Here is a 25,486-nt window from a genome sequence, read left to right on the forward strand (position 1 = left end):
GATAAGGGCAGTGGAGAGGGTCTTCCAAGCTGCCTAGAGTGGATACATGGGATAAAGCCAATTAGGAAAGGGCTAATATTATATGGAATAGCCAATCAGAGCCAATCAGGGCCATGTATAAAAGTAGTTGCACAGCCAGTGTGAGTTCTATTTGCTGGCAGGGACTGAGAGGGCAAGAGGTGCTCCTGGATGTCTGGAGGGGCTGAAAGAGCTGGGAAAATCAGTTGCTGGCTGGGACTGGGGGAGAAAGAGGTGTGAAAAGAAAATGCTTTGTTGTCCAGGAGACATTATTTGAACCCACAAATAATTATAGGTACAAGAGCACTCACAGATTGTGGCCATAATGGGAGAAGTGAGTTTCTAAGCTGTTTTCTGATATTACCAGTTGCAACAAAGAAGATATGGGATCATAGCCTCACTTGGTCTAGATTGCCTTAGCTACAGTTACCTTAGTGGAGCTATGCTAGTGTATGTCAGCTGAGTGTCTCGTCCAGTGTCTGAAAGGAAATAGGATAAAAACAGCACTAGACTAAATATGAAAAACACAACTAAAATTATTACTCAGTAAAACATGTTACGCTCACTCTCCTTATAAAAAAACCAAACTATAAATAGATTTTTAAAAGGTCAGATTAAAATTTAGAGGCCAATTTTCTGCTCTCCTTGGATCAAATCCTGCATTCTTTTTGCACTGTACTTAAGCAAACTTCATAGTCTTCAATAGGAGTTTGTCTTCAGGAAGAATAGTGTACAATTTGAGGACTTCAAGATTTGCATCATACGCTTTACAGGAGTAACTCCATACCTGCACTGGTATACCTGAGAACACAGATCCAGATTGCTCTCTCCTCTTCACAAGGAGGGACAAGCTGCACACTGAGGGTACGTCTACACTACAACGTTAATTCGAACTAACTTAGTTCGAATTAGTTAATTCGAACTAAGCTAATTCGAACTAACGTGTCTAGAACTAAAAACTAGTTCGAATTAGCGTTTTGCTAATTAGAACTAGCAAGTCCACATTAAGTGGACCCTGAAGCGGGGTTAAGGATGGCCGGAAGCAGTGCCGGCAGGGCATCAGAGGAGGACTTAGAGCGTGGAGATGCTGTCTGAGGCTAGCCGAGGGCTGCGCTTAAAGGGTCCCGACCCCCACCCCGGACAGACAGTTCTAAGGGGTGCCCCGCTTGCAAAGCAGTCCTGGCTTGGATTGCCTGGACTACCCACACTGGGCACATCACACCACTCGGCCATCAGCCTGGCTGCACTTGCCGCAGGCTGCCATCTGGGGAGAGGGGGCAATCGGGGGGCTGCAGGAGAGCTTCCAACCCCAGAAGCCCGCAGAGCCAGCCCAGTCCTCCCCATCGGGGGCTCGTACCCCATTCCTCCCTCACCTCCTTCCACTTACCCTTCCCTAGCCCCCCTTCTTATTGATGTACAAAATAAAGATAAAGTTTCTTCCAACATTGACTCTGTCTTTATTGAACAAAACTGGGGGAGACTGGGAAAAGGAGGTGAGGAGGGGAAGAGAAAGGCTGGGAGAGGGGAGGGCAACTAACATGATCAGGGGTTGAGAACAGGTCCCAGATGAAGAGAGGCTAAAGAGACTGGGACTGTTCAGCTTAGAAAAGAGGAGATGGAGCGGGGACAGGATAGAGGTCTCTAAAAGCAGGGGTTGGGTGGAGAGGGTGCACACAGAAAAGTTCTTCATGAGTTCCCATAAAGAAGGACTAGAGGACACCAAAGGAAAGGAATGGGTAGCAGGCTTCAAACTAGTAAGAGAAAGTTGTTCTTCAGAAAGCAAATAGTTAACCTGTGGCACTCCTTGCTGCAGGAAGATGTGAAGGCTACAACTAGAACAGAGTTTAAAGGGAAGTGAGATCAAGTCATGGAGGTTGGGTCCATGGAGTAGTCTTAGCCAGGGGGTAGGAGTGGTGTCCCTGCCCAAAGTTTGTGGAAGGCTGGAGAGGGATGGCACGAGACAAATGGCTTGGTCACTGTCTTCGGTCCATCCCCTCCAGGGTCCCTAGGGTTGGCCGCTGTCGGCATACAGGCTACTGGGCTAGATGGACCTTTGGTCTGACCCAGGACGGCCATTGTAAGCTCAGGACTCAGGGTCGGGGGTCTCAGTGGATCCCCTTGATTTTCATGCACACCTGCTCCTGGGTGGCCAGGCTGGCAGCTCTCCTGCCCTAGACGGCCACTTTCCTGTGCCTAGTGCGGAGATCGTGGACGAGGTCTACAATGTCCGCACTAGCCCAGGAAGGTGCCCGCCTCTTGCGGTCAAGGGCAAGCTCCCGGGAGCCGCCAGCCTGGTCCCAGGAAGAGGGGGTGGGCTGGGGGACATCGGGTGGGTGGCTCTGTGCCGTGCCAGGTGCAGGGTCTGCTGGCTGGGTGCTGGCAGGCTTGCACCTGGCACAGGCACCGTAGCCAGCCCGTGCCCCTTTAAGGGGTCCGGGACCGGGAGGGGGGCAGACGAGTTTCCCTGGTGTTGGCCAGAGTGGCCACCAGGGAAACCTGGGGAGGGCTAACCTCCCACTAGTTCGAACTAAAGGGCTACACAGCCCTTAGTTCGAACTAGCTAGTTCGAACTAGGCTTAATCCTCATAAAATGAGGTTTTCCTAGTTCGAACTAAGCGCTCCGCTAGTTCAATTCAAATTCGAACTAGCGGAGCGCTAGTGTAGCGGCTATGAATGTTAGTTCGAACTAACGTCCGTTAGTTCGAACTAACATTGTAGTGTAGACATACCCAGAGCTCTCTGCCCACATGGATAAACTGAATCAACCACTTCTGTGGCATTGTCCTCCACCTCCCTATGGACCTCGCAGCTCTCTTGCTGAAGGACGTAGAGGTGGAGGTGGGTACATCTGGGTAAACTGAGAGGGGAGTGTTAGGTTCGGGTGGAAGAAGATGGATACACCTCATATCTTTGAGACCCACAGATTCCCCAGAGAAAAAAACATTCATCATGTGTCTTTCCCACCAAAGATCTCATGCAAATCTCACTGAAGTCTATGAGATGAGAGTCACTCCATTGACTTTGATGTACATTGCATCAGGACCAGATTGTTGTTTACACACACACACACACACACACACACAATATCTTCCTAAAACCTGGATGGGAATTACAAAAGGTAGAAAAATCTCCACCTTTGCACTCATCAAGTCAAGTAGATCTAATTTACTTCTATTATTCTCAGATACCATTGTAAGAATGGAGATGGACACCACAGAAAATCCTAAAATAAAGACCATACTGGAATGACATTTTCACGGGTTCATGAAATATTCCTTATACATTGCAGCAAGAAGCAGTGTTTTCACAAGAAAAGTCCATTTAGCCACTTGATTATAGTATTTTAACCCTCTACCAACTGGTTGCAGATTTGCAGGTTGGTTTTCCATGGGAGGAGAAATCATTGATGCTGTGTTTATTTTCTTAGTGTAGCTTATACTTTGTAATATATACCAGCCTTTGAACAGAGGTGGTCAGACAGGATACATCTGTACTACAGAACAAAGTCGAATTAAGCTATGCAGCTTCAGCTATGTCAATTGTGTAACTGAAATTGAAGTAGCTTAACTCGGCTTTAGGCGCTGTCTACACTGCAGGAAGTCAAAGGAAGAACACTCTTCCTTCAACTTCCCTTACTCCTCATGAAATGAGGGTTACAGAAGTTGGAGTAAGAAGCCTGCTATTTTGAAATAATTTTGAAATAACAGGCTTGCTGTGTAGATGCACACTCTGTTATTTCAAAATAACATGAGTTATTTCGAAATGTGCATGCAGTGTAGACATAATCACAGTATCAGGACAAACCTTCTTTCAAGAATCTCATCCAAAACATTAGTCCCTAGCCATCAGGCAGCAACTCTGGCTCTTGAGTTTATTTTATTCAGAGAGATTAAGTCAGGCAGGAAACTGTGAAAGAAACTGCTGCCCATACAGTATTTCTTCCAAGACTGTACAGTGGCTGCAGAAGGGGGATGGTTCCAGAGCCCAGATTCCAGTCTGAGCCCAAACATCTAAACAGTAATGTTTAGCCCTGCATCTGGAGCTCTGCATGTCTGAATCAGCAGAACCAGTCCAGGCAGGTGCATTTAAGTGCCAGGTTGACATACCCTCTACTCAACCTTATTTATTGGATATTTACATTTAAGCAAATTTTATAAGAAATAAATTAATTGGAATTGTGCCTTTTCCTACTCCCCTACTCAACTGGCATGAGTGGAAAAAAAATTCCCACACAAAATACTCATAGCTTGTTTCACATTCTATGTGTCATAGGCTGCATCTAGACTACACCCCTCTGCCGACAGAGGGATGTAGATTAGGCATTTTGGAAGTGCAAATGAGCCCGGGATTTAAATATCCCGGGCTTCATTTGCATACTCACGTTCTGATCCTGTGCTTCTCAGGATCTGCCGAAAAAGCTCCCCACTGTCAGCAGAGCCACAGCTACACTTTACTTTCACTTTCGACACAGCCTGATCAGCATAGCGTCGGAATGTGAGTATGCAAATGAAGCCCAGGATATTTAAATCCAGGGCTCATTTGCACTTCCGAAGCGCCTAATCTACATCCCTCTGTCGGCAGAGAGATGCAGTCTAGATGAAGCCATAATGTCCTGCTTTATTTTTTATCTCTGAAAAGAACTAAATTGAAGTTTTCTTTCAAAAAGTAATACAACATTAATGAATATAAGAGCAGTGGATTTCTGCTTAAATGATTGAGACCCTGAGCTTGCTAATTATATTTATTATAGTAGCTCCAACTAATGTTCCATCTTTGAGCTTCTCATGTGCCACCTGTATGCATGTTGGCCCTCTTTGTGCAGAGGTGAGTATTATAGTAGCTCCAACAAGCCATGCTCAGGAGGTGACCTCATTGTGCCAGGTGTGATACAGAAGGACACCATCCTTGCCACAAAAAAGTGAGGATCTAAACTAAGATACTAGAGCTGGTGGTGAGAAGCAGGGAGGCAAGAGTGTTAGAAATTCATGACTATATAGACTACTAGAAGATTTACCCAGCATTTGCGGGGGTCCATAACTCACATAATTTTTGTTTTCTGGTAAAGGAAATGGTGGGGCTGGGGATGAAGGGCTCAGTATGCAGGCTGCCCTGGGGAGAGAGGATTACCCCAGCCCTGTCTTACTGCAGTAGCTTGGGGCCACCGAGAAGCACTAAGCCATGGTTGCTGCAGCTCCAGTGGGCACAGCCAGGGGAGGGTGTATGTTCCCCATCGGGTGCAGCTGTAGGTCCATCTGCACCCTGCACTCCCCAGCCAGAGTGAGGAGTGCAGCACACTGTGCACTTTCCCTTAGGGGAAGAGCCAGTAATGTACCTGTACACATTTGGGAGGGGGAGTTTCCCTCTTGCCCTCACTAAAGGGCACCTATGGAGGTGAGAGGCTTGGGGCTGGGCAAGTCCCAGTTGTGGGAGAGAGAGGAAGGAGCCAGCCCCTTTCACATGCCTGGTGATTCTCTCTCTTTCCTGTATGGTTTTATGAGCAGCATTCCCATTCCTGGCACATCCTGGGTTTTTTTTCTGGAACAACCAGATCCTTACACTGGTTTAAGTTAAGAGAAGAGGAATCTACATACCAAATGTGGTGGTCTTAGCTCTTACCATTTAGGAGGAGTTCTTGAACAGACAGACTGATGCATGCAAGAAGAAAGACAAACTCAGATATATAGTAGACTATGATGTAAATCTGATCACAGTGGTTCTGTTGATTTTTAATTATAGGATATAAATAAATACATAAAATAAATAAATAAAATAGACTGTCCTCCACTCTGGACTAGACTAGCAATGACCAAAGAATTAGATTTACTTCTCCCAGTATTTGTTGAGCCAATACGTAAGCCCAAATTCGGGATGAAATTATAACCATCCTCCTGGTACTATGAATGAATGCAAAATGTCACCCACACTTGTGCTTTCTTTTATTTGGAAGTTTGGCAGGCTGGGGAATGGCCAAACTCTCTTTACTTTTGTTTTGCAAGGGAAGAAATACGTTTCTGAACTGAGAGTCATATCCTAGATTATAACATAGGGCTTACTTTCAAATGAAAATGAAGGTTTAAAAAAAGGCTGATAAAACTAAAGCAGAATGAATGCAAAACAGTATAATTTAACTCCTGGTTGGCTTCTTATACCTGATAATATTAATGGGATGATCTAACTAAAACTGGCTAGCCACTGCTAATGTTATAAAATCCCTTATGCATCACTCATAAGAGCACATTGGTTCTTTCTCACTCTGCAGCTTGTCTTTATATTCTTCAGATTATTTGGCTTGTAAACCTGATTTTTCTTTAATTGGAAGATAGCAGTCAACGTTTTGCATTTACTAAGAAGTTTTTGGCATGCCTGCTGATCTAATATTCCTGAGCATAGCTGATGGCAGAAAACAGTCAGTAGCCAGTTGCTAATTGCTTTGATCTCTCTGTGAAAGAGATCCTTTGAGCATGGCTGTAACTTTTCTGTGCTATGTAACTTTGTTCCTTGCCCTTCCTAGGGCCTGGCAGAAGGCACTTGCTGAGACTGAAGTCAGGTGTAGGGGAAAGGAATGGCAGGGCTGGAATGCAGCCTGCAGAGTAGCGGGGGTGGGAGGGTGGGGAGGGGAACGACGACAGTGGAGTCATTTTGACCTACTTTATGTTTATGGGGACAAGCAGCTAGTCTCACAGAGAACGCAATCCTCACTGGCGTTATTCTGAAATAACAGTCTGCATCTACACTACAAACATATATTTTGACATAATGTCAACATAATATCGAGTTGGAGGACTTTGTCTGTGTCATGCTCCAAAGTTCCGTAGTGCAAATTCAAGTGGAAAATATTGCCTTTATCTGCAATATATTCCTTTAACTGAAAAGATGAAGTCAGTGTTTAGAAAATAATGAGGATCCTTCCTATTTAGTCCTTTGCAACCTATTTCCATAGGGCATTTATCCACTGAAGGAGAATTCACATGACCTTTAGAATACTATACTAGGCACACTTTACATCCTAATATGAATGATCTCAGTCATTAAAACTGGTTGTCCTGATTTTAAAAGTTCTGAGTATGAGTAGTGAGGGACTGGAGTGAAAGGACACCCAATGAGTTAACATAATTGCTTAATTTTGGTCATGCTGTGAGGCGATGTTAAATTGCCTTGAAATTTGGGATCCGTGAAACTCCATTAGCAGAAACATCAAAGGCACTGCTATGTTTTGAGATCTCAATACAGTATGCCAACTTCTCCCAACACAATAGAAAGATATGCACTGACAAACTGAGTGATTAAATATTTTCAGGAGCGAGCCTTCCGGAACAAGAAAATTATCCAAAGTTGCTTGCACAGATAAGCAATATTGAACGATAGTCAACTTTTTTCCTTTTGATGTAGACTCATACTTGAGTGATTTTTAAACCCCATCTTTTTCCTTTATGCTCTGGAATTCAGCTTATGCAGGATAATCTTTTTGTCCCTCTGAAAGAAAGCTTTACTCTAAAATTAAAAGAAGGAAAAAGGAATCATCAACAGAGCACTATATAATTACCTTAATTGGTTGTTCTGAGTAGTTTTTTCCTGTTAAAAGTGCCTTCATATTATATGCTAGTATTTAGTAGCAGACACATATGGTGCCTATTTTCATAGTTTATATGGATTTGCTGGAATCTGAACCTTTTCTAAAAGACATGGAAAAGCACTAGTCTAATTGATTTAACTAAAGCTTTCCATATGGAAACAATAATCCAACTTGTCCAAAGTTGAATTTTGTCAAAATAATAGCAAAATCCTTAGGTTTCTGCTTTAATTCTCTTAAAATATATTTAGTTGATTTGAAAATGAATGTCTATTTAGATTAAATATGAAATATAATCATGGGAAATCTATGTAGGAAGAGTTGAACAAAAGCACTGTGTTTAGCTTGGTTTATTGTTACGTGTGAAAACACACTGCCATTTCCATCAACTTCTAATTCCTAAAAATGTATCCTAGGTCTTTTTAACCAAATAAAATCTCACACATTTTATGACAAAAATATTAATATTTTGTCTCTGCTGTCTTCTCTTCTCACCTTGGCCATGGCCTGATCTAAGGGTAAGAAAGCAATGAAAGAACTCCTATTGACTTCAACAGCTTTCAATCATGCCTGAACAGAGAGAGGATTTTTTCCTTTAAAAGCTGCATTTATTTTTTGACAAGGAAAACAATGGGTAGATTCGACTCTGCAAATATGAGTGCACAGTAGTAATGTAGAACACACCAAATAGTCTAATGGAAATCAATGAAACTACCCACATGCAGAAGTCTTTGCAGGTTTGATGCTTAAATAAGGGTTTTTGTAGTTTTGTTAAAATGTTGAATCTGATCACCTTCAATGGAATTTTGCTTTTGCTTTGTGCAGCCATAAATATGGATTTCAGAGCCTGAATGTCCCTTTTTCTTCTCCATATATAGTTCTTGGTTACAATCCTAGATTTTAACATTTGTGATATTGCATAATTCAATTGTTGTATTACACATGAATACACTTATTTTTAAAGAAAGACAATATTCATGCAATAAACTTCAGCAGGAGTAGCTTTTGCCATACCCACCAAATCCCTCTTCCTGCTCATTTGCATCACTTCTATCTTCTGTTGAATAAACTTCAGACAGCTCAGATTCATTCATCCAAGTTCTAGTCTTGTCTTGGCAGTGGGAAATCACTAACATCTGGATCTGATGTATGCAACCACAGATTACTAGCACCACATTCCATATCATCTCACTATGCCTTCCTCACTCAGTGGCCTTAGACGCATGTTAAATAAAAGGAATGACAAGGCAGCTTTGAAGACCTTCACAAAAAAGTCGTCCAGAACCACCCTTGGCAGTCCCTCAGACAGAGAAGTGTGCTACTGTAAACAGACCTACCCCCGAGGCTGCTCCCTAACCTCTTGGGCTACATCTCCACTGCAGGCTTTTTGCACAAGAACAGTAGTTCTTGTACAAAAATTTGTGGAGCGTCTACACTGCACGCATGTTCTTGCGCAAGTAAATTTACAGTAAAGCATCAGAAAAGAGGGCTTCTTGCACAAGAGTTATTCCTTTCCCCAGGAGGAGTAAGCCCTCTTGCTCAAGAGCTCTTGTGCAAGAAGGCAGCGTGGATGGGCAACAGGGGTTTCTTGCACAAGACACCCCTATGGCTAAAATGGCCATCAGAGCTTTCTTACACAAGAGAGCGTCCAAACAGCCATGGACGCTCTTGCGCAAAAGCACATCTCTTGCGCAAAAGCATATGGCAGTGTGGATGCACTCTTGTGCAAGACCTTTTGTGCAAGAACTCTTGTGCAAAATAGTTCTTGCGCAAGAAACCTCCAGTGTAGACATAGCCTTGGAGTGTATTAATGGCAGGGCTGGTCCTAACCAATTGGCGGCCCCAGGCGACTGCCCAGCTCACCCAAAGGGTTGAAAAAACACCAGGGAAAATGTGTCAAGCAAAAAAAAAAAGGGGGGGGGGAGGGTCAGGGAGTTACCAGGGAAACCTGGGGGAAGGATTCGGGAGATCGAGTCTGCCCCAAAGACCGGCTCTGTGGGGGGCCTCTGATTAATGGGCCTTATAAAGTGCTCAAGCAGTAAAGCAGGCAATGGGTAGACGAAAGACAAGATCTTTCCTATGGTTTTTTAAATGAACACACTGTATGGAGGAAAACAACCATTTATGTTCCTTCTGAAATCAGTTTCTAAAATGGCTGATAGCGTTCTCCAGAGCCAGGGGCTACCCCACAGTCCTCTCGATCTGTTCCAGTTGATCCTGTGGGATGATGGAGATGACTTCCATTCACAACTGGACGTCTTTATGGCTCATGTTTCTCAACTAATTTCACTTCTTCTTCTGTGTAAAAATGTATGGTCAGGAAGAGGACACACTTAATGTGGATTTTCCTAATGCCATACTTCACCCACTCAAATGCTGTGCTGGCTTTACAGAGATTCAGCTGCTTTAATTTCTCTTTTCGTTATTGGATAACTAGGAATGAGAACTTAGAGCCAGCTAATGCACTTGTTCACCCTTTAAAATGAGAAAGAAAGACTTCAATAATTTCTCATTGACCGTCGTGTAAATATGGCTGCTAATGTTTAATGAAATGACAGAGAGCCTAATTCATCCCTGCTGACAGACCATAGACTGCAGTGCAAATTTCTGTGTGCTAATCACATTATAAATGAGCAAAATCCTCGGAAATAAAAAACATCGACAGAGATCCAGGGTCACATTGGCTGCATCTAGACTGGCAAGTTTTTCGGCAAAAGCAAGTGCTTTTGCGCAAAAACTTGCCAGCTGTCTACACTGGCCACTTGATTTTGTGCAAAAGCACTGATGTTCTACTGTCTGAAATCAGTGCTTCTTGTGCAAATGCTTTGACGTTCTCGTTCGGGAAAAAGTGCTTTTCCAGAAATGTTTTTGCGCAAGAGGGTCAGTGTAGACAGCTAAAAACTGTTTTGCGCAAAAGAGCCCCGATAGCGAAAATGGCTTGCGTAAAACTGCATCTAGATTGGCACAGACGCTTTTCTGCAAAAAGTGCTTTTGCGGAAAAGCGTCCGTGCCAATCTCGATGCTCTTTTCCGCAAATGCTTTTCCATTAAAAGCATTTGCGGAAAATCATGCCAGTCTAGACGTAGCCATTTTGACTATTTGAGCATACATGTCCAGAAGGTGTTGAGTTTGTCCTAGCTGTGCTGATTAAAATGTCAACACATATGGGCTACGTCTAGACTGGTATGATTTTCCGCAAATGCTTTTCACGGAAAAGTTTTTCCGTTAAAAACATTTGCGGAAAAGAGCGTCTAGATTGGCACAGGGCTTTTTTGCGCAAAACAGTTTTTAGCTGTCTATACTGGCCCTCTTGCGCAAAAACATTTCCGGAAAAGGGCTTTTGCCTGAACGGGAACGTCAAAGCATTTGCTCAAGAAGCACTGGTTTCGGATAGTAGAATGTCAGTGCTTTTGCGCAAAATCAAGTGGCCAGTGTAGACAGCTGGCAAGTTTTTGCAGTCTAGACACAGCCATTAATGGTGAGCAGAATAACTATGCTTATTTGGGTCACTGTGTGCTTTTATTCTGTTGCTCAGCCCTTTTTTCTTTTATTTTTTTCTGGTTTAACAATAGGTAAAGTAGAGTTACCAAAAGCCTATTCAACACTCTCTGGTGGTAGATGGCACTTGAGAGTAGTGGTGGGATTGTGAAGCCGTTGGGAATCTTTTGTGATCGTTTTGTGATATTACAGTCCTAAAGAGTTAATATTAAAATAATCATCCCTTCACTGCTCCTAATGTGTATCAAATAAGCAAAACTGAACTAGATATTAGCTGTGCAAAGAATCAAAGCACAACTGGAGGAAGAGGTTATGAGACAGAAGGTTCACCGGCAGGTCAGAACATTCAGAGGTTAGGACTAAGCAGCTGCCAGGCTCAGAGAGTGGAAGATTCTAGACACAAATTAAGAATCAAAAGGGAACTGAAGAAAGGCTTCAGCAGCTGGAAATTGGAACAGCATGGTCTGTGTAGTGTCTTGATCTGACTTCTGGGAATTTGGAGTTAATCCTTTCCTGAGACTCCAAGAGTACAACTGTTCATACTGTTTATATAACAGCCTGTTTATGATATATCCGTACATGACCTTGTGCACTTTAAGAGAAAAGAGATCTGCAACTGATCATAATGGTCATTTCTGTCTTTATAATCTACAAACTGGGTATCTTTAACTGGCTATTTTTCTTTACAGTTACTTTCCAGTTTCTGTAGTTGACATTTAAGATGCAACACTCTCTGTGGATCTGTGGTGTTGCTAAGAATGAATGTGTGTGTATTTTCTGTAAATCCTAAACCTATGAGGCATTGTTTAAAATTACTGGAAGTAGATTACAGAAGCAATGTATTAGATATACAGCATTGACACCAGAGACTGTGATAAGTATTTGGGAAGATGCAAGAATGATAGAAACAGTTTGCATTTTCTTATTTCCAGGTATTCACTGCCAATTCAGTGAAGAGACAAGTGCAAATGTTTCCCTTAGCAATCTCCTACGCAGATTTGTATTAATTTTTATGCAGGAATTTATGAATGGAGATAAACTAATACTTATTGTGACCACAATCACAAAAGTTAGCAGGAAACATTGGCCTTGATTCTGCAGAGCATTTCAGCATGGTCTCATCTATGGGCTTTGATGTATCATGACCATTGTTAGGTTCAGAAAATACAAAAGGCCAGCTGTATCTCTAATTTGTATTATTGCAACTTCTTTATTTCAAAACTATAGGGAGGGTTTTTTTTACTATAGCTATTCCTGTATGCTAAGAGAGAGAGAGAGAGAGAGAGAGAGAGAGAGAGCTGTGAAACAAAGGCTAGCATGGATGATCACATTAGTACAGCTTTTTGAGGCCAGTACTTTAGACTTCAGTGGTGCTACACTGATTTCCAGTGGCTGAAGAAGTGGTTCTAAACTTTTCCCTCTCAGTATTGTGGTTTCACCCAGTGTGAAGTGGCAAATGAAAGCAATTGTAAGCATATGGTTTCATTGTTGATTCTCTAAGAATACCCTCCACTCTGTAATTCAGCGCTTTTGCAGGTCTGCCCAAGGAGAGGCTCATAGTATTTCCTTATAACTTACCTCCTCCCCCATGCAATGCAGTTGCTAGGAAATTCAGACTTGCCTTGGGGTTCCACCCCTGAGACATGCATTTTCTTCCTTGACCAGTGGGCCTCAATCCCAGAGGTTGTCTATGGGTTACCTTACCTTTTCACAACTTCTGGAGGAAATAGATTGTACTGCCTGGCCAGAAGGCATTCTGCTCTATCCCATTCTCTCACCCATTCTCAAGGTTCTGCGTTTTTGTCCCCCCCCCCCCTTCCATTTCCCCTACTGTGAGGCATTGTGGGTTTGATTTGTATGGCAAAACAGTGCTTTAATAGTTCTGGGCTTCCCAACAGTTGGGGATCAGGAAGAAATTTTCTTCACTTCAGGCAGATAACCATTGTGTGTTGGAGGGGTTTTTTAGTTTGTTGTATCTCATTAGTGCCAAGAGCCAGTGTAGTAGAATGGGTTAGGAATAGTCACATATTTGATGATAAACCAGTCAAGTGTTGTCTTGTTTTGGACCAGCTCGAATTTGCCATGAGCCCACTGGAGTGAAGATGTATTATTTTGTCCTTTATTTATTCCAACCTACTGCACAGGTCTGAGGCAGTGAGGCCACATCCTATTAGCAGTGGTTGGATTGTAGAGGGGATGTAGTTAGTCTTTGGGAACAGCATTTGCTTTAACATTGCTCATACATGCTTTTTGTAGGGATCCAGATCCTTGTATTCAGATGAGAACTATGGACTGAATCCCACAGATGTGGGAGATAATGGGATCTTAGCCAAATGGGATATATAGCCAGAGTATGAAGGAAAAGTACTGCATTGGACTAGTTCTATTGCCAGTTTGGGAGAATGGAATATTTTGGTTATATACAGATCTAGAGGTCTACATAATACATGGATAAAAGTTATGGCAATTCATTTAAATCATGTACATATTCATTGTGTGTAGTCTTTATAGGTGTGTCTAAACTACATGGCTCAGTCGACGGAGCCATGTAGATTTGTTTACTCGGCAAAGGGAAATGAAGCGGCGATTTAAATAATCGCCACTTCCTTTAAATTAAAATTGCTGCCGCGCTGTGCAGATCAGCTGTTTGGCAGCACAGCACTGTAGTCTGGATGCTCCACGGTTGACATCAAAAGCATTTGTCAACCTTCCCGGTAAATCTTATCCCACAAGGCATTCCAGGGAGGTCGACAAATGTCTTTGATGTCAACCGCGGATCATGCAGACTACAGCGCTGTACTGCCAAACAGCTGATTGGCACAGCGCAGCAGCCATTTTAATTTAAATGAAGCGGCGATTATTTAAATCGCTGCTTCATTTCCCTTTGCCTACAACCCTAATCTACATGGCTTCATCGGAAGAGCCATGTAGTCTAGATGTGCCCTATGATTGCTGATGATCCTTGTATCCTTTGGTGCAATAATGACACAAAAGCTCCTATAGAAAAATATGTTTTGGTGCCTGTCAGTCTTTCTTTTTTACCACAGCCACATAAGAGGCTATGCAAAGTTTCTGATCTTAAACTCTCAGATAACCCTAACTAAATAAGGAGACTATTTTACTGCAGGCATAGAAAACCCATGAAATAAGTATGCAAATAAATTCTGTCCCCATCTTCTATGGATTATATGGGTTCTTGTCATTTTTGTTAGCTACAGTAGTGACAGCTACAAAAAGAACATTTTCTTTTTCAGGAAAATACATTTATAGAAGACCGTTGTGTAGAAAAACATTTTTGTTTGTTTGTTTTCTAATTTCTTTGGTGAATAAGAGTCATTTCATACAATTTGTGCTCATTTTTGCTGTCACTGAGGAGAGAAGGTTTTTTTATTGTTCTGGATTCATCCAGGATTATAATTCTGAAAATTTGTCTCTATTTTGATTACATAACCTACATAATAAAGACGAGGAATTGGGTGTTTGCCTGTATTACAGCATTCTTTAATACAAAAGCCATACAAGTTTTACAAATTGAAAAAGATTGACTTTTGCAGAATTAAGTGGCCTTGGAAGGTTCTTTTAACATGACCATTGGAATGAGTATAAAATAAAACTTTGTAGACAATGGAAGCAGAAATGTGCAGCCTTCCTTTGCCATGACTACCACCCTCCCGCTCTAACTGGATTACTTTCAAATCACTCTTAAAGGAAGAATGTATTTCCAAGAATGATGTCCGAGTTCTGGCCAGTCATTTAATCTCCTTTCCAGAAGTATGAGTTAGTTGATATTCCAAATCCCATGAATTCAGAATTCCCTTTTTTTCAGACAGGCAGGCTGCATATCTCTACTTGACTTTAAAAAAAAAAAAGTTAAAATCTGAAAACAGTGAAGAGAGTCTACTAGTGTACAATACAAATTCAGTGAAGAATGTTGAAGTTTTTAGCTTTTAAATCTATAAATGGATTAATATAGAAGGTTAAATCATAATTACCTCACTCTCACAAATAGGCCCAGTGAAAACTGCTCATGAAATTAAGGTGTGCTGGATTCACCCCAGACATTGTTAGTCATCATGATCCAAAAATCGTGAAGAACAGGAATATATGACAAATGTCTTGTACTGCAAATTATTTATTTTTTAGGCCAACAAAATTGTTATTTGCTAACCTTGACTAAAATTGCTCAGGTTGATTTGTAAACACTTAAGGAAAAGGAAATATGTATACAATGAGTTTGTTTTATTTTTTTTTACCAAAATAATGACATTAGCAAACATTTATATTGTCTTTGCTAAATAGATACATTCAGAATTAGACTTAAAACATGTTATAGCAAATATTTTTAAACCTCCAGGGCTTGATTTAAGTTTTAAAGGGGCTAACTGTGCCCAAGAATAAAAAATAGTCTCATCTCTTTTTTCTCTACCAATTTCCATGAGTGGCTATAAAAACAAAACAAAAAAACAAAAATCCCAAACAACCCTCAATCATTATCATTTGTTTTTAATATCAAAAACTTCGACAAATATTTACCCCAAATCTCATATACAATGGAATGTGAATACTGCATTGTTCAGCTAGCTGAAAGATACCACAGAAAGCATTCTGGCACAATGAAGGCTGAAATAAGTCAGAATAGGGTACAGCTGGTGTGTTTTGTCTTATACACTTATAAAGATCACTTATTTTACATCAATTGGTGATATCCACTCAGTGAAATTTTCAGAATTTGGCTTTAATTGTTAACAAATTTTAAACAGGCTTATGACAACAGGTATTTGTAGCTGAAATACAACCGAGCCCCATCTCTATGGATTTATTTGTAATTACCAAGCTGTATTGCCGAACGTTCATAGACACATCGGAAAGTAGATGGCTGGATCTCCCAGTATTGTACAGGGTTGCTAAAAAGACTCACACCTGAATAGGAAGCCTTTTTGGTGTTGTATCCAGGAGGGCAAAAGTCGCTGGGGCCAACAGAAGCAATTTTATTGTTATGAAGGTAGACTACCTGAAATACATATAATTGTATAAGTGAGAAATCAGACTAATATGACAAAGTGCATAAACAATCTGGATATTTTATAAAGTCAGTAAACAACATCACAGCATAGCAATCTACCAGCTCTTCCAAATACATTCTCATTTGATACATTTTTCTGTACTACTAAGAATGCAACTGAATTTTACCATGGCTAATAACCAGCCATCATAGTTTTCTGTGATGAAAAAGCTCCCAAATTCTCTGCTAAAAACATAATAAAATGAAAAGCTGAACCTTAGTTTCTCTAGATACAAACTATATTGAGCACAATGTTTTGTTGATACAGTACAATCCTGTTTATCTGAACAAATTAGAGCCAGGGCCAGGACAGATAATAAAAAATTCAGATAATATGGATAGCTTCAGCCCCAAAGCACAGGGCTTATGGTCTGAACCACGCTGGCTTATCTTGACAGCCCCAGTTCAGTTAATATGAAGGGCTACATAATGGAGCCTGGGGTTAATGGGGTTCTACAATATACATTTATTTATTTTTTCACAAAAATGCGAACACTAAAAAGTCTCTATAAAAGTGCAAATTACATGCATTTTTCCATGTTTTCCCATTGCAAATAGATTTGTAGGATCCCCGCTAATAACATTTGAAGAGTGGTCAAACAAAGCTGTGTTGCTTCTAATATGAGGGCCCAATTACAAAAATACTTAAGCACATGCTTAAATATTTGGGACTGCTCATGTGCTTAAAGTTAGGCTTGTGCTTAAGTGTCTTGCTAAATATGAGATATAAGCCAAAAACTTAAAGCAAAGCTATTATACTATGATATAATCATTATTGATTGCAGACGTTTTTCAATAATAATAATTTTCTTGGACAACATATTTGTTATAGAAGTGGACAGTTGCAAACAGTGTGTGTGTGTGTGTGTGTGTGTGTGTTAAGTGAACATAGATTGTTTACTATTTGGTCTTTTGCTTCAACATAGGAAATGTCATTGATATTGTAATAATTGTAACTACTTGCCAAGAACAACTGTAAAGATTTTAATGCTGACTGTAGCATATGCACTATTTTCCACCAAAGTTTGCAGTATACAATTCTATTATTTATGACAGCTGTTATAGGCATTAGTCAAGATTGATTATATTTTTCTCTTGTAAAGACACACATAGCTGAGGTTCAGAATGATAACTCATCTGGTTAGGAAGGGACAAAATACATCAGGGTGTTAATTTTGGTATCTGTATTTTTACTAATATTATTTTAAGAATTGAGTTATTTTTTGAGTGGCAAAGCAATTATTATCTAAGTAATCCCATGTAAGTACTGTGAAACCTCTCTACTATGTTACATGATCACATATTCAGAAAATGGAAATACTTTATAGGGGAAAAAACTATTTTAGAAATGCTTTAAAGTGCTATATTTACAAAAGGGACAAGTTTTTGTTTCTTTCCAAGTATAATGCCTTCAGAAAGAGCTATAAACCCTTTAAGAATGACTTCTGGCTAGGAATGTCACATTTTTAAAGTTTGCTATCTCCAGTTTTGCAGAGGTACATGCAAGTACAGGTTCCCATTTAGGGAATTTTTCCTTTTCTTTTTCTTTGATGTTTTCTAGGTATAATACTGGCATCACTGATGTCAGTGGTTTTGTCATTGACATCAGTGCAGCCAGGATTTCAATTCCTATTTCTAGACCTTCGGGCTTAGAAGACGTCTGAGTTTAAATTTGACTGTGGAACTGAATATGAATTGTTCTTGTCTTCAGGAAGTAGTAATTTTGTGGAAGGCCAAGGCAAACGTTTCTGGAATAGTTTGGAAAAAATATGACTGTCTAAAGCTGCTGAAAAGTTTTTAATCTGAAATGAAGTCTTGAAGAGATAATGTGCAAAGAACAGCAAAGTGTGCATGATAAATTTATCAAATGTATTATCCCCATTGCATACACATTTACAGGTCTATGGACCTTCACACTTAAAAGACTAGATACCTCCATCTCCATATACTTAGAACCATAATTGAAAAGTCAGTCCTTTAGATGAAATACTTCCTTTTACATGACAAGAAGATTATTTTTCTCTCCCTTCTTTTTCTGTTATAAATTCTGATAGTCCCCCTTTTTTTCTCCACTCAAGCTCATCTGAAGCAGTGGATTTTGCCCACAAAAGCTTATGATACTATATATATTTTTGTTAATGTCTAAGGTGCCACAGGACTACTCGTTTTCTTTTGCATTTCAGCAAATATGTAGTCAATTACTGCCAAACATTGGATATGAGGCTTGCTTCAAGTCACAGTTGGGGGGCACAAATGAAAAAGAGGATGGCCAGTACTGCATATTGTTTAAAGATCAATAGTACTGCACTGTTTCTCAGTCCCTTTTAATTATTACCCATCTGAGTCCATAAGATATACTTTACCTGGATGTATTTGTGCTCAGCCAGGCCACCAGGTACTTTGACAAGTTCATTGTTATCCAAGTGGAGTTCTTTCAGATGAGGTATATTGGAAAGAGAGCCATTATCAACAGCACTGATACTGTTGTAACTGAGACCCAATCTGCAAGGAGGAATAACATGGGTAAACATTAGCAAAATAACTACTTCTCACAGGTGATTGCTATGTCAGTTCTTCACAAAGTAGATGGCTTTTCACATCTATCATACAATGGGACAGGATGTTAATAGGTTACAGAATCACAAAGCCACAGTATGTTTGGATGAGCAGAAATTTCCATAATTTGAAATATCAGAAATATCACTGTGTAATTCAATTTGGTTCCACTTCATCTAGTATTTCTGAAGCTTCAAGGGGTAGCCAAGTTAGTCTATACAGGATAAACTTAAAAAACAACAAATGATCTGGTAGCACTTTATAGACTAACAAAACATATAGATGGTATCATGAGCTTTTGTGAGCACAGATGATGGTCATCTGAAGAAGTGGGCTGTGCCCATGAAAGCTCATGATACCATCTACATGTTTTGTTAGTCTTTAAAGTGCTACCAGTGTCTCACAAACATGAATCTGTTCATCCTGATGGCATTTCTTGGAGATAAGATGTATTTATCTCCATTTTACAGTTGGGGAACTAAGGCACAAGATGATTTAATGACCTGCTCAGCAAAACACAAGGAATTAGGGCAGAGCTGGAAAATGAACCCAGATCTCCTGAGTTACAGCAAAGGGCTATAACCACATAAATATCCTTTCTTTTAATAATATGCCCATTCTGGATTTATTAGTGCAATTTATGGGTTCAGCTTGGAAAATCTTGCCTGTTAGGTATGAAATCACTAAAATTCATGAGTTTTCATCTCTAGACGATCTGGTAATCCAAGTTAAAAGAGTTTGTTTTTCAGAAGGAATGCAATCTTGTAAAATAATCTGCTGTGATATATCTAGTAGGGAGGAGTCTGCTTTCTTCTTTGCCCTAAAGCATTGTTTTTTAATTTTCAGGGAAGAATTTTCATTGTATGTTTTCTTAGAGAAATAGCCCAAGAACTGCATGGATGCAATCAAAACCTCTAACAATAGTACAACTAACTATAGACAAAGACTACTAGAGAATGGTGGGTTCAAAGCAATCTTCTGTGGTATGCTGTACAGTTTATACCAGTTACAAAAGCCAGATTCAGGACCTAACATGTAACTATACAACTAAAAACATCCAATTAGGTTTTAAAAGCCATTAAAAAGTTCCCAGAATGAATGCAAGTCAAGAATAGAAACCCGTGTGCAGAGTATCTTAATAATACAATAAACGTGCAAAGAAAGAGTAATGATAACATTTAGCACAACTCACTATATTTAAACAAACAGAACTGCTATATTTACAAAACTAAAAAAAAAGTCTGATCCAAAACTCACTGACGTTTCCCACTGGGCTTTGGATTAAGCTCTAAATAAGTGATTTGACAGTAACATTGCTCCTATAAGAGTCAACCTTATTATGGTTCAAAATATCCCTTACCTTTACTAGAAACTTGGTATGTTTCAGATCCTAAGAACGTCACTTAAGTTTTTACCTAAACAAAATTCCCAATGACTGCAGTTTATAAGAACTAAGTAACAACTTCAGGATTTCATTTCATGTAATTAGCTTGGCCTGAGTTGCAAATAACGTAGTGGAATTGTTTGGAAATCTCTGGCAATGTGTATCATACAGGATGTTTGGGGATGTGTCAGAAATATGGTCTTTCTGGCAAAAAAAATCTACAAAATCTTAGTGAACATGTATCTAAACATAATTTGGACACAAATACATGTATCTAAGCAGACATGTGCAAGATAAAGAGAATTCTGTGGGAACAACAGACTTGGCTTTTATTTTTTATATTGACAGAGATGGAAAATGTGACATACAATAGTTTTAGAGTGTTAGAACAGTACAGTATTCATCTTTTTTTTTTTCTGTAGGGATAGAAGGGGAGAAAGTTGGGAAGTAATTCTTAATATAATAGCTTTTTATATTTTAATTTTTTTTATAGATGTTTTAGCTTTATTTGTCCCATCACTGAACAACTTGTGAACACTTAAAGAGAAATAATCTATAATAATAGAAATGAATATTTATGTTGTAATTCAAAAGTATGTATTCAGTTCCTTCAGTCTCTAATGGCTCTGTTGGTCCTCTCCCACGTTGCTGTCATATGGGCCACACAAACAGCATGAATCTGAAAATCAGCATGTAGGTTGAGATACAGTTTCCATTGTATGCAATAGAAGATCACCCTGAGTACAGTCATGTGCCTAACACATGTACTACCCTGTGGAATTCCATACAATATACTATCTACAGAATCATTGTCCAGTTAGTTGTGTTTGCTTTAGCTTCGTGTGAATTGTGTTTCGGGAGACTTAAAAGTAAACTACCAGAAAATATTACTGTCCTTCTAGTAGTCAAGGATTCCCCACAGAGTAAACAGTAGAACTACGAAGAGTCATCATGATAACAATGCCCAACCAATGTGTCCTAACATAGGGTATGTCTACACAGCAAAGTTATTTCGAAATAATTTTACCAGCATCTACACAGCCAAACTGCTATTTTGAAATTAAATCGAAATAGCGGAGGGCTTATTTCAAAATTGGTAAACCTCGTTCCATGAGGAATAGCACCAATTTTGAAATTGCTATTTCGAAATATGTGCCGTGTAGACGCTTATTTTAAAATAGGGGGCCTGCAGCCCTTCTCAGGGTTCCCTGGTGGCCACTCTAGGCACAACCAAGAAAACTCCTCTCCCTCCCTCTCTCCCCGGAGCCCTTAAAGGGGTAGACTCTGGCCACAGTGCCGATGTCAGCGCCAAGCCTGTCAGCCCAGAGTCAGCAGTCACTGTACCTGACCCAGTGGCCCCAGCATGAGCCAGGCAGCCAGTTCCAGCCAGCCCTCCACTGCTCCCCAGGACCAGTCTGCCAGCTCCCAGGAGCCTGCTAGAGCCCAGAAAAGATGGGCACATGTCTGGTCCAGTGGGGGGGATACTGCCAATGTCCATGATCTCCACACTAAATGGAGGAGTGCAACTGTCTACAGGCTGATGGATGCCAGCATGGCTACCAAAGGCCACATGCAAACCCAGGAGCCGGTTCGCATGAAAATAAAGAAGCTACGGCAGGCATATGCCAGGGCCACAGGGGGCAGCTCCCAACCAAGGGCAGACCCAGACCCTTGCCCCTATTTTGATGCCATGGACCGCATCCTGGGGGGCAGGACAGTCCATGCCCCCCAGGTGGTCATCGACCCTAGGGCAGAGCTTGCTGCCTCCTGCTGCTCCAGCCCCTGCTGCTTCCCCAGCTACTGCTCCTCCTTTCACTCCTTCTCCCCCTCCTGCTTCTTTCTCCCCACCCTCCCCACACCCCCAGGGATGCTGAGGCCCCCGCACTCATGGTGCTGGGAGACAGTTGGGCCAGCGAGACCCCCAACCCTGAGTCCTGATCTTCTCCTCCCTTTCCTTCCCTTGCCTCCCCCTGCCAGCTCCCCCCTCCCAGGTTTCCCCCTCCCCCTCCCATCTTTCCTCCTCCCTTCTCCCACCTTCTTTCCACAGTCTCACCTCAGTTTCATTCCCCCCCACCACTCCAGTTTTGTTCAATAAAAAGGCTTTGTTGTAATGAACACATGTATCTTTTAGTGTACAGCAGGAAGGGGGAGGAGTAAGTGGAAAGACGTGAGGGAGGAATGAGGCACATGCCCCCAGTGGGGCACATCAGGGAGACTGTTACTGCCTGCAAAACATGCTGCCAGGCTCGCAGCAACACGTCCTAGAGAAGCACCAGAGTGCCCAGGGGCAGCTCTGGCTCCATGCTGCAGAGTGCTGTGGTGTTCTGAGTGAGGGCAACCAGAGCAGACAGAGAAAAAAATGCTTTGCTGTCCCTCAGAAAGGTAGGCAAGCAAGCAGGGAAACCTTAGAACTGGCTGTCCAGGGGGTCCCCTTAAACACAGTCTCAGATATCTTGTGTGGCTGCTGCCTGAGGCTAACTCCTGACCTGATGCCCTGCCAGAACTGGTTCTGGCCAGCCTTAAATGTGATTCAGTGTCCTATCAGTGTGGATGTGCTATTTCAAAATAGCAAAACACTATTTTGAAAAGCATTTTGTGTCTAGACGCGTTATTTCAAAATAAGCTATTTCGAAATAATGCTGCAGTGTAGAAATACCCATAGATATTAGGGATGCTAGCTATTGTGTAATTGAATAGTCATATAACCGCATGAAATTTTAGTGGTTACATGGCTATTCAATAGTCCCCAGGAGTGGGGCCAGCAGCCAATGTGCTTCCGGCCCCACTCCTGGAGAGCCCCTGCCACCCCACACTGCTGCCTCTGTTTAAAAACTAGCTCCTGGTGCAGATCTGCTGCCTGCTGCCTTGTGCTGCTGCTTCTGTTATAGAGGTAGTAGTGCGGGGTGGCAGCAGCCCTTGTCTGTGAGGGGTCCAAGCTCCCCACAGACAGAGGATGCTCCATGGGATGCGGAGCAGCCTCTGTCCATGGAGAGCTCAGACCCCCACAGACAAGTGCTGCTTCCGCAAAGCGGACTATGCTTGTGGTAGGTCCACCCACATGACATCAAAAGCTACATATTGGGCACTTACAGCCCACTCTATTAGCCTCATTTAGCACAGACATTTTAATTAACAGCTTTTTGCCCCCTCTTCCTCTTCCTTCTTTTCTTGCTTTTTATTTGAAGCTCTGTGCCTCTTGTTCCACATTTGTCATCTGAAGAAGTGGGTTGTGTTTATGAAAGCTCATGATACTATCTATATTTTTTTGTTTAGTTGCTAAGGTGCTATAGGACCGTTGTTTTTTATGTTTTTTTAGTTACAGACTAAAATGGCTACCCCTATGACACTACAATACATAGTAGTGTGCTTTAGAAATCTCACTCCTTTAATGGACATTGTGTACCCTATAAAAAAACTCTAATTTTTGTTGCTAAATGGTTTGGCACAACTCAAACTAAAAAATTATCACCTTCTTAACTATAGAGTCATTTCTTCCTCTTGTGTGTATTGCAGCTATTGTGTGTAAGTTCTATGAAAACTTTATTACTTAGCCAAGTTGGGGAGTCCAGTTAGACTTTCAGAATCCACTTTGGTGATCTTGTTCCCGTCAAGATGAAGCTCCTTAAGAGATGGAGGAAGACCTGAAATAGAAGATGTCCCCAAAAAGTTTTAAGTAGAACACAAACATAAAAATCTATACCTCAGTTCTATTATGTCTCCTTTATATTGCTATAGTGGCATATTAGGACATTAGCATAACTGAGATCAGGTCCATTAATTGGTGTATAGATATGTCATCAGACAAGAGTAAAGAATCCTTCAACTTGCACTTTGAAAAGTATCTGTTTTAAATATTAAAGAACTTTCACAATGGAGAAAATATGAAGAGAGAGAATTGGAAAATAGCAATTCACGTTGGCTACATCTAGACTGCATCCCTTTGTCGACAGAGGGATGCAAATCAAGTACGTCAAAATTGCTAATGAAGCAGGGATTTAAATATCCCGCACTTCATTAGCATAAACATGGCCACCGCTTTTTTTCAAAACGGAGCTTTTTTAAAAAAAACACACATAAAAAACAGCAGTCTAGACATAGATCTGTTAAAAATAAACCCTTTTTTGATAGATACTGTAAACCTCATTTTTTTAGGAATACAGGATCTGTCAAAAAAGGGTTTATTTTCGACAGATCCTGTCTAGACTGCCGGGGTTTTTTCGAAAAAGCTCTATTTTGGAAAAAAGCTGCAGCCATGTTTATGCTAATGAAGCATAGGATATTTAAATTCCTGCTTCATTAGCAATTTTGATGTTCCTAATCTACATCTCTTTGTTGACGGAGGGATGCAGTCTAGACACAGCTTTTGTGTGAAAAGTAACCCTGTGCTGAGGGGCAGTATTCACCAGCTAAATCTAATATAAATCTTCAAAACTGCTTAAATGGGACTCTTCCCAGAGCTGAATTGCTGCCTTCACACACTTGTGTGTGCATGTGTTAAATTAGGACCCAGATATCTTTGATAGTTAGCAATAGTGGAAAAAGAATGAATTAAAATGAAAAACACTGGGGTTATTTTTTACTTTTATTTCAAGTAGGGGTGGGCAAACTATAGCCAGTGGTCCACATCCAGCCCATTGGCCATTTTAATCCAGCCCTTGAGCTCCTGCTGGGGAACAGGGTCTGGCATTTGCCCTGTTCTACATATGTTATGGTTCCGCATGGCTCTCAGAAATGGCAGCAAGTTCCCCCTCTGTTTCCTATGCATAGGGATAACCAGAAGACTCTGTGTGCTGCCGTGTGCCCCAAGCACTGCCTCTGTAGTTCCCATTGGCTGTAAACCACAGCCAATGGGAGCTGCAGGCATTATGCCTGTGGAGGTGGGAAAGCAGAGCATAGAGCTTCCTGGCCACACCTCCACATAGGAGCTGGCCAGAAGGGGAACATGCCACTACTTCAGGGAGCTGCTTGAGGAGGTAAGCATATCCTGGATCCTGTACCCCTGAGACACCTGAGCCCCCAGCTTCCTGCCCCAGCCCAGAGCACATCTGTGTGCCCCTGAAATTCCCCATGCACCAATCCCCTGCCTCAGCCCTGATTACCTTCTTTCCCGCCAAACCCTTTGGCACCAGCCCAGCCCCCCATACACTAGCCCTCTGCTCCAGCTCTAAGCATCCTCCTACAATGTGAACTCATTTCAGGCCCTGCCCTAGAGTCCGTACCTCATCTGGATCCCTCACCCCCTCTTGTACACCAACACCAAATGTGAGCATTCATGACCCCTCCATAAAATTTCAGTACTCTAGTTGTGGCCCTTGGGCCAAAAAATTTCCCCACCCCTGGTGGAAAGCATATTTGAATGTGAATCTTAGTATGCAAATCCAATTTATTACACCTCCCC

General features: G+C 41.3%; 1 protein-coding gene across 1 annotated transcript in view; it reads right to left on the reverse strand.

Moving 5' to 3' along the window:
* Positions 1 to 14,565: 14,565 nt before the first annotated feature.
* DCN (decorin) overlaps positions 14,566 to 25,486 on the reverse strand; it is a 48,362-nt gene continuing 37,441 nt past the window's right edge. Inside the window, exons 6-8 of the mRNA XM_006131071.3 lie at positions 23,636 to 23,729; positions 18,512 to 18,650; positions 14,566 to 16,097 (exon numbers count right to left, since the gene is read on the reverse strand). Of these exons, the coding sequence (XP_006131133.1) occupies positions 15,903 to 16,097; positions 18,512 to 18,650; positions 23,636 to 23,729 (428 nt within the window). The 3' untranslated portion in view covers positions 14,566 to 15,902. The remainder of the gene's footprint in view (positions 16,098 to 18,511; positions 18,651 to 23,635; positions 23,730 to 25,486) is intronic.

Source organism: Pelodiscus sinensis, chromosome 1 (genome assembly GCF_052426305.1).
Source record: "Pelodiscus sinensis isolate ZL-2025 chromosome 1, ASM5242630v1, whole genome shotgun sequence".
Lineage (NCBI taxonomy): Eukaryota > Metazoa > Chordata > Testudines > Trionychidae > Pelodiscus > Pelodiscus sinensis.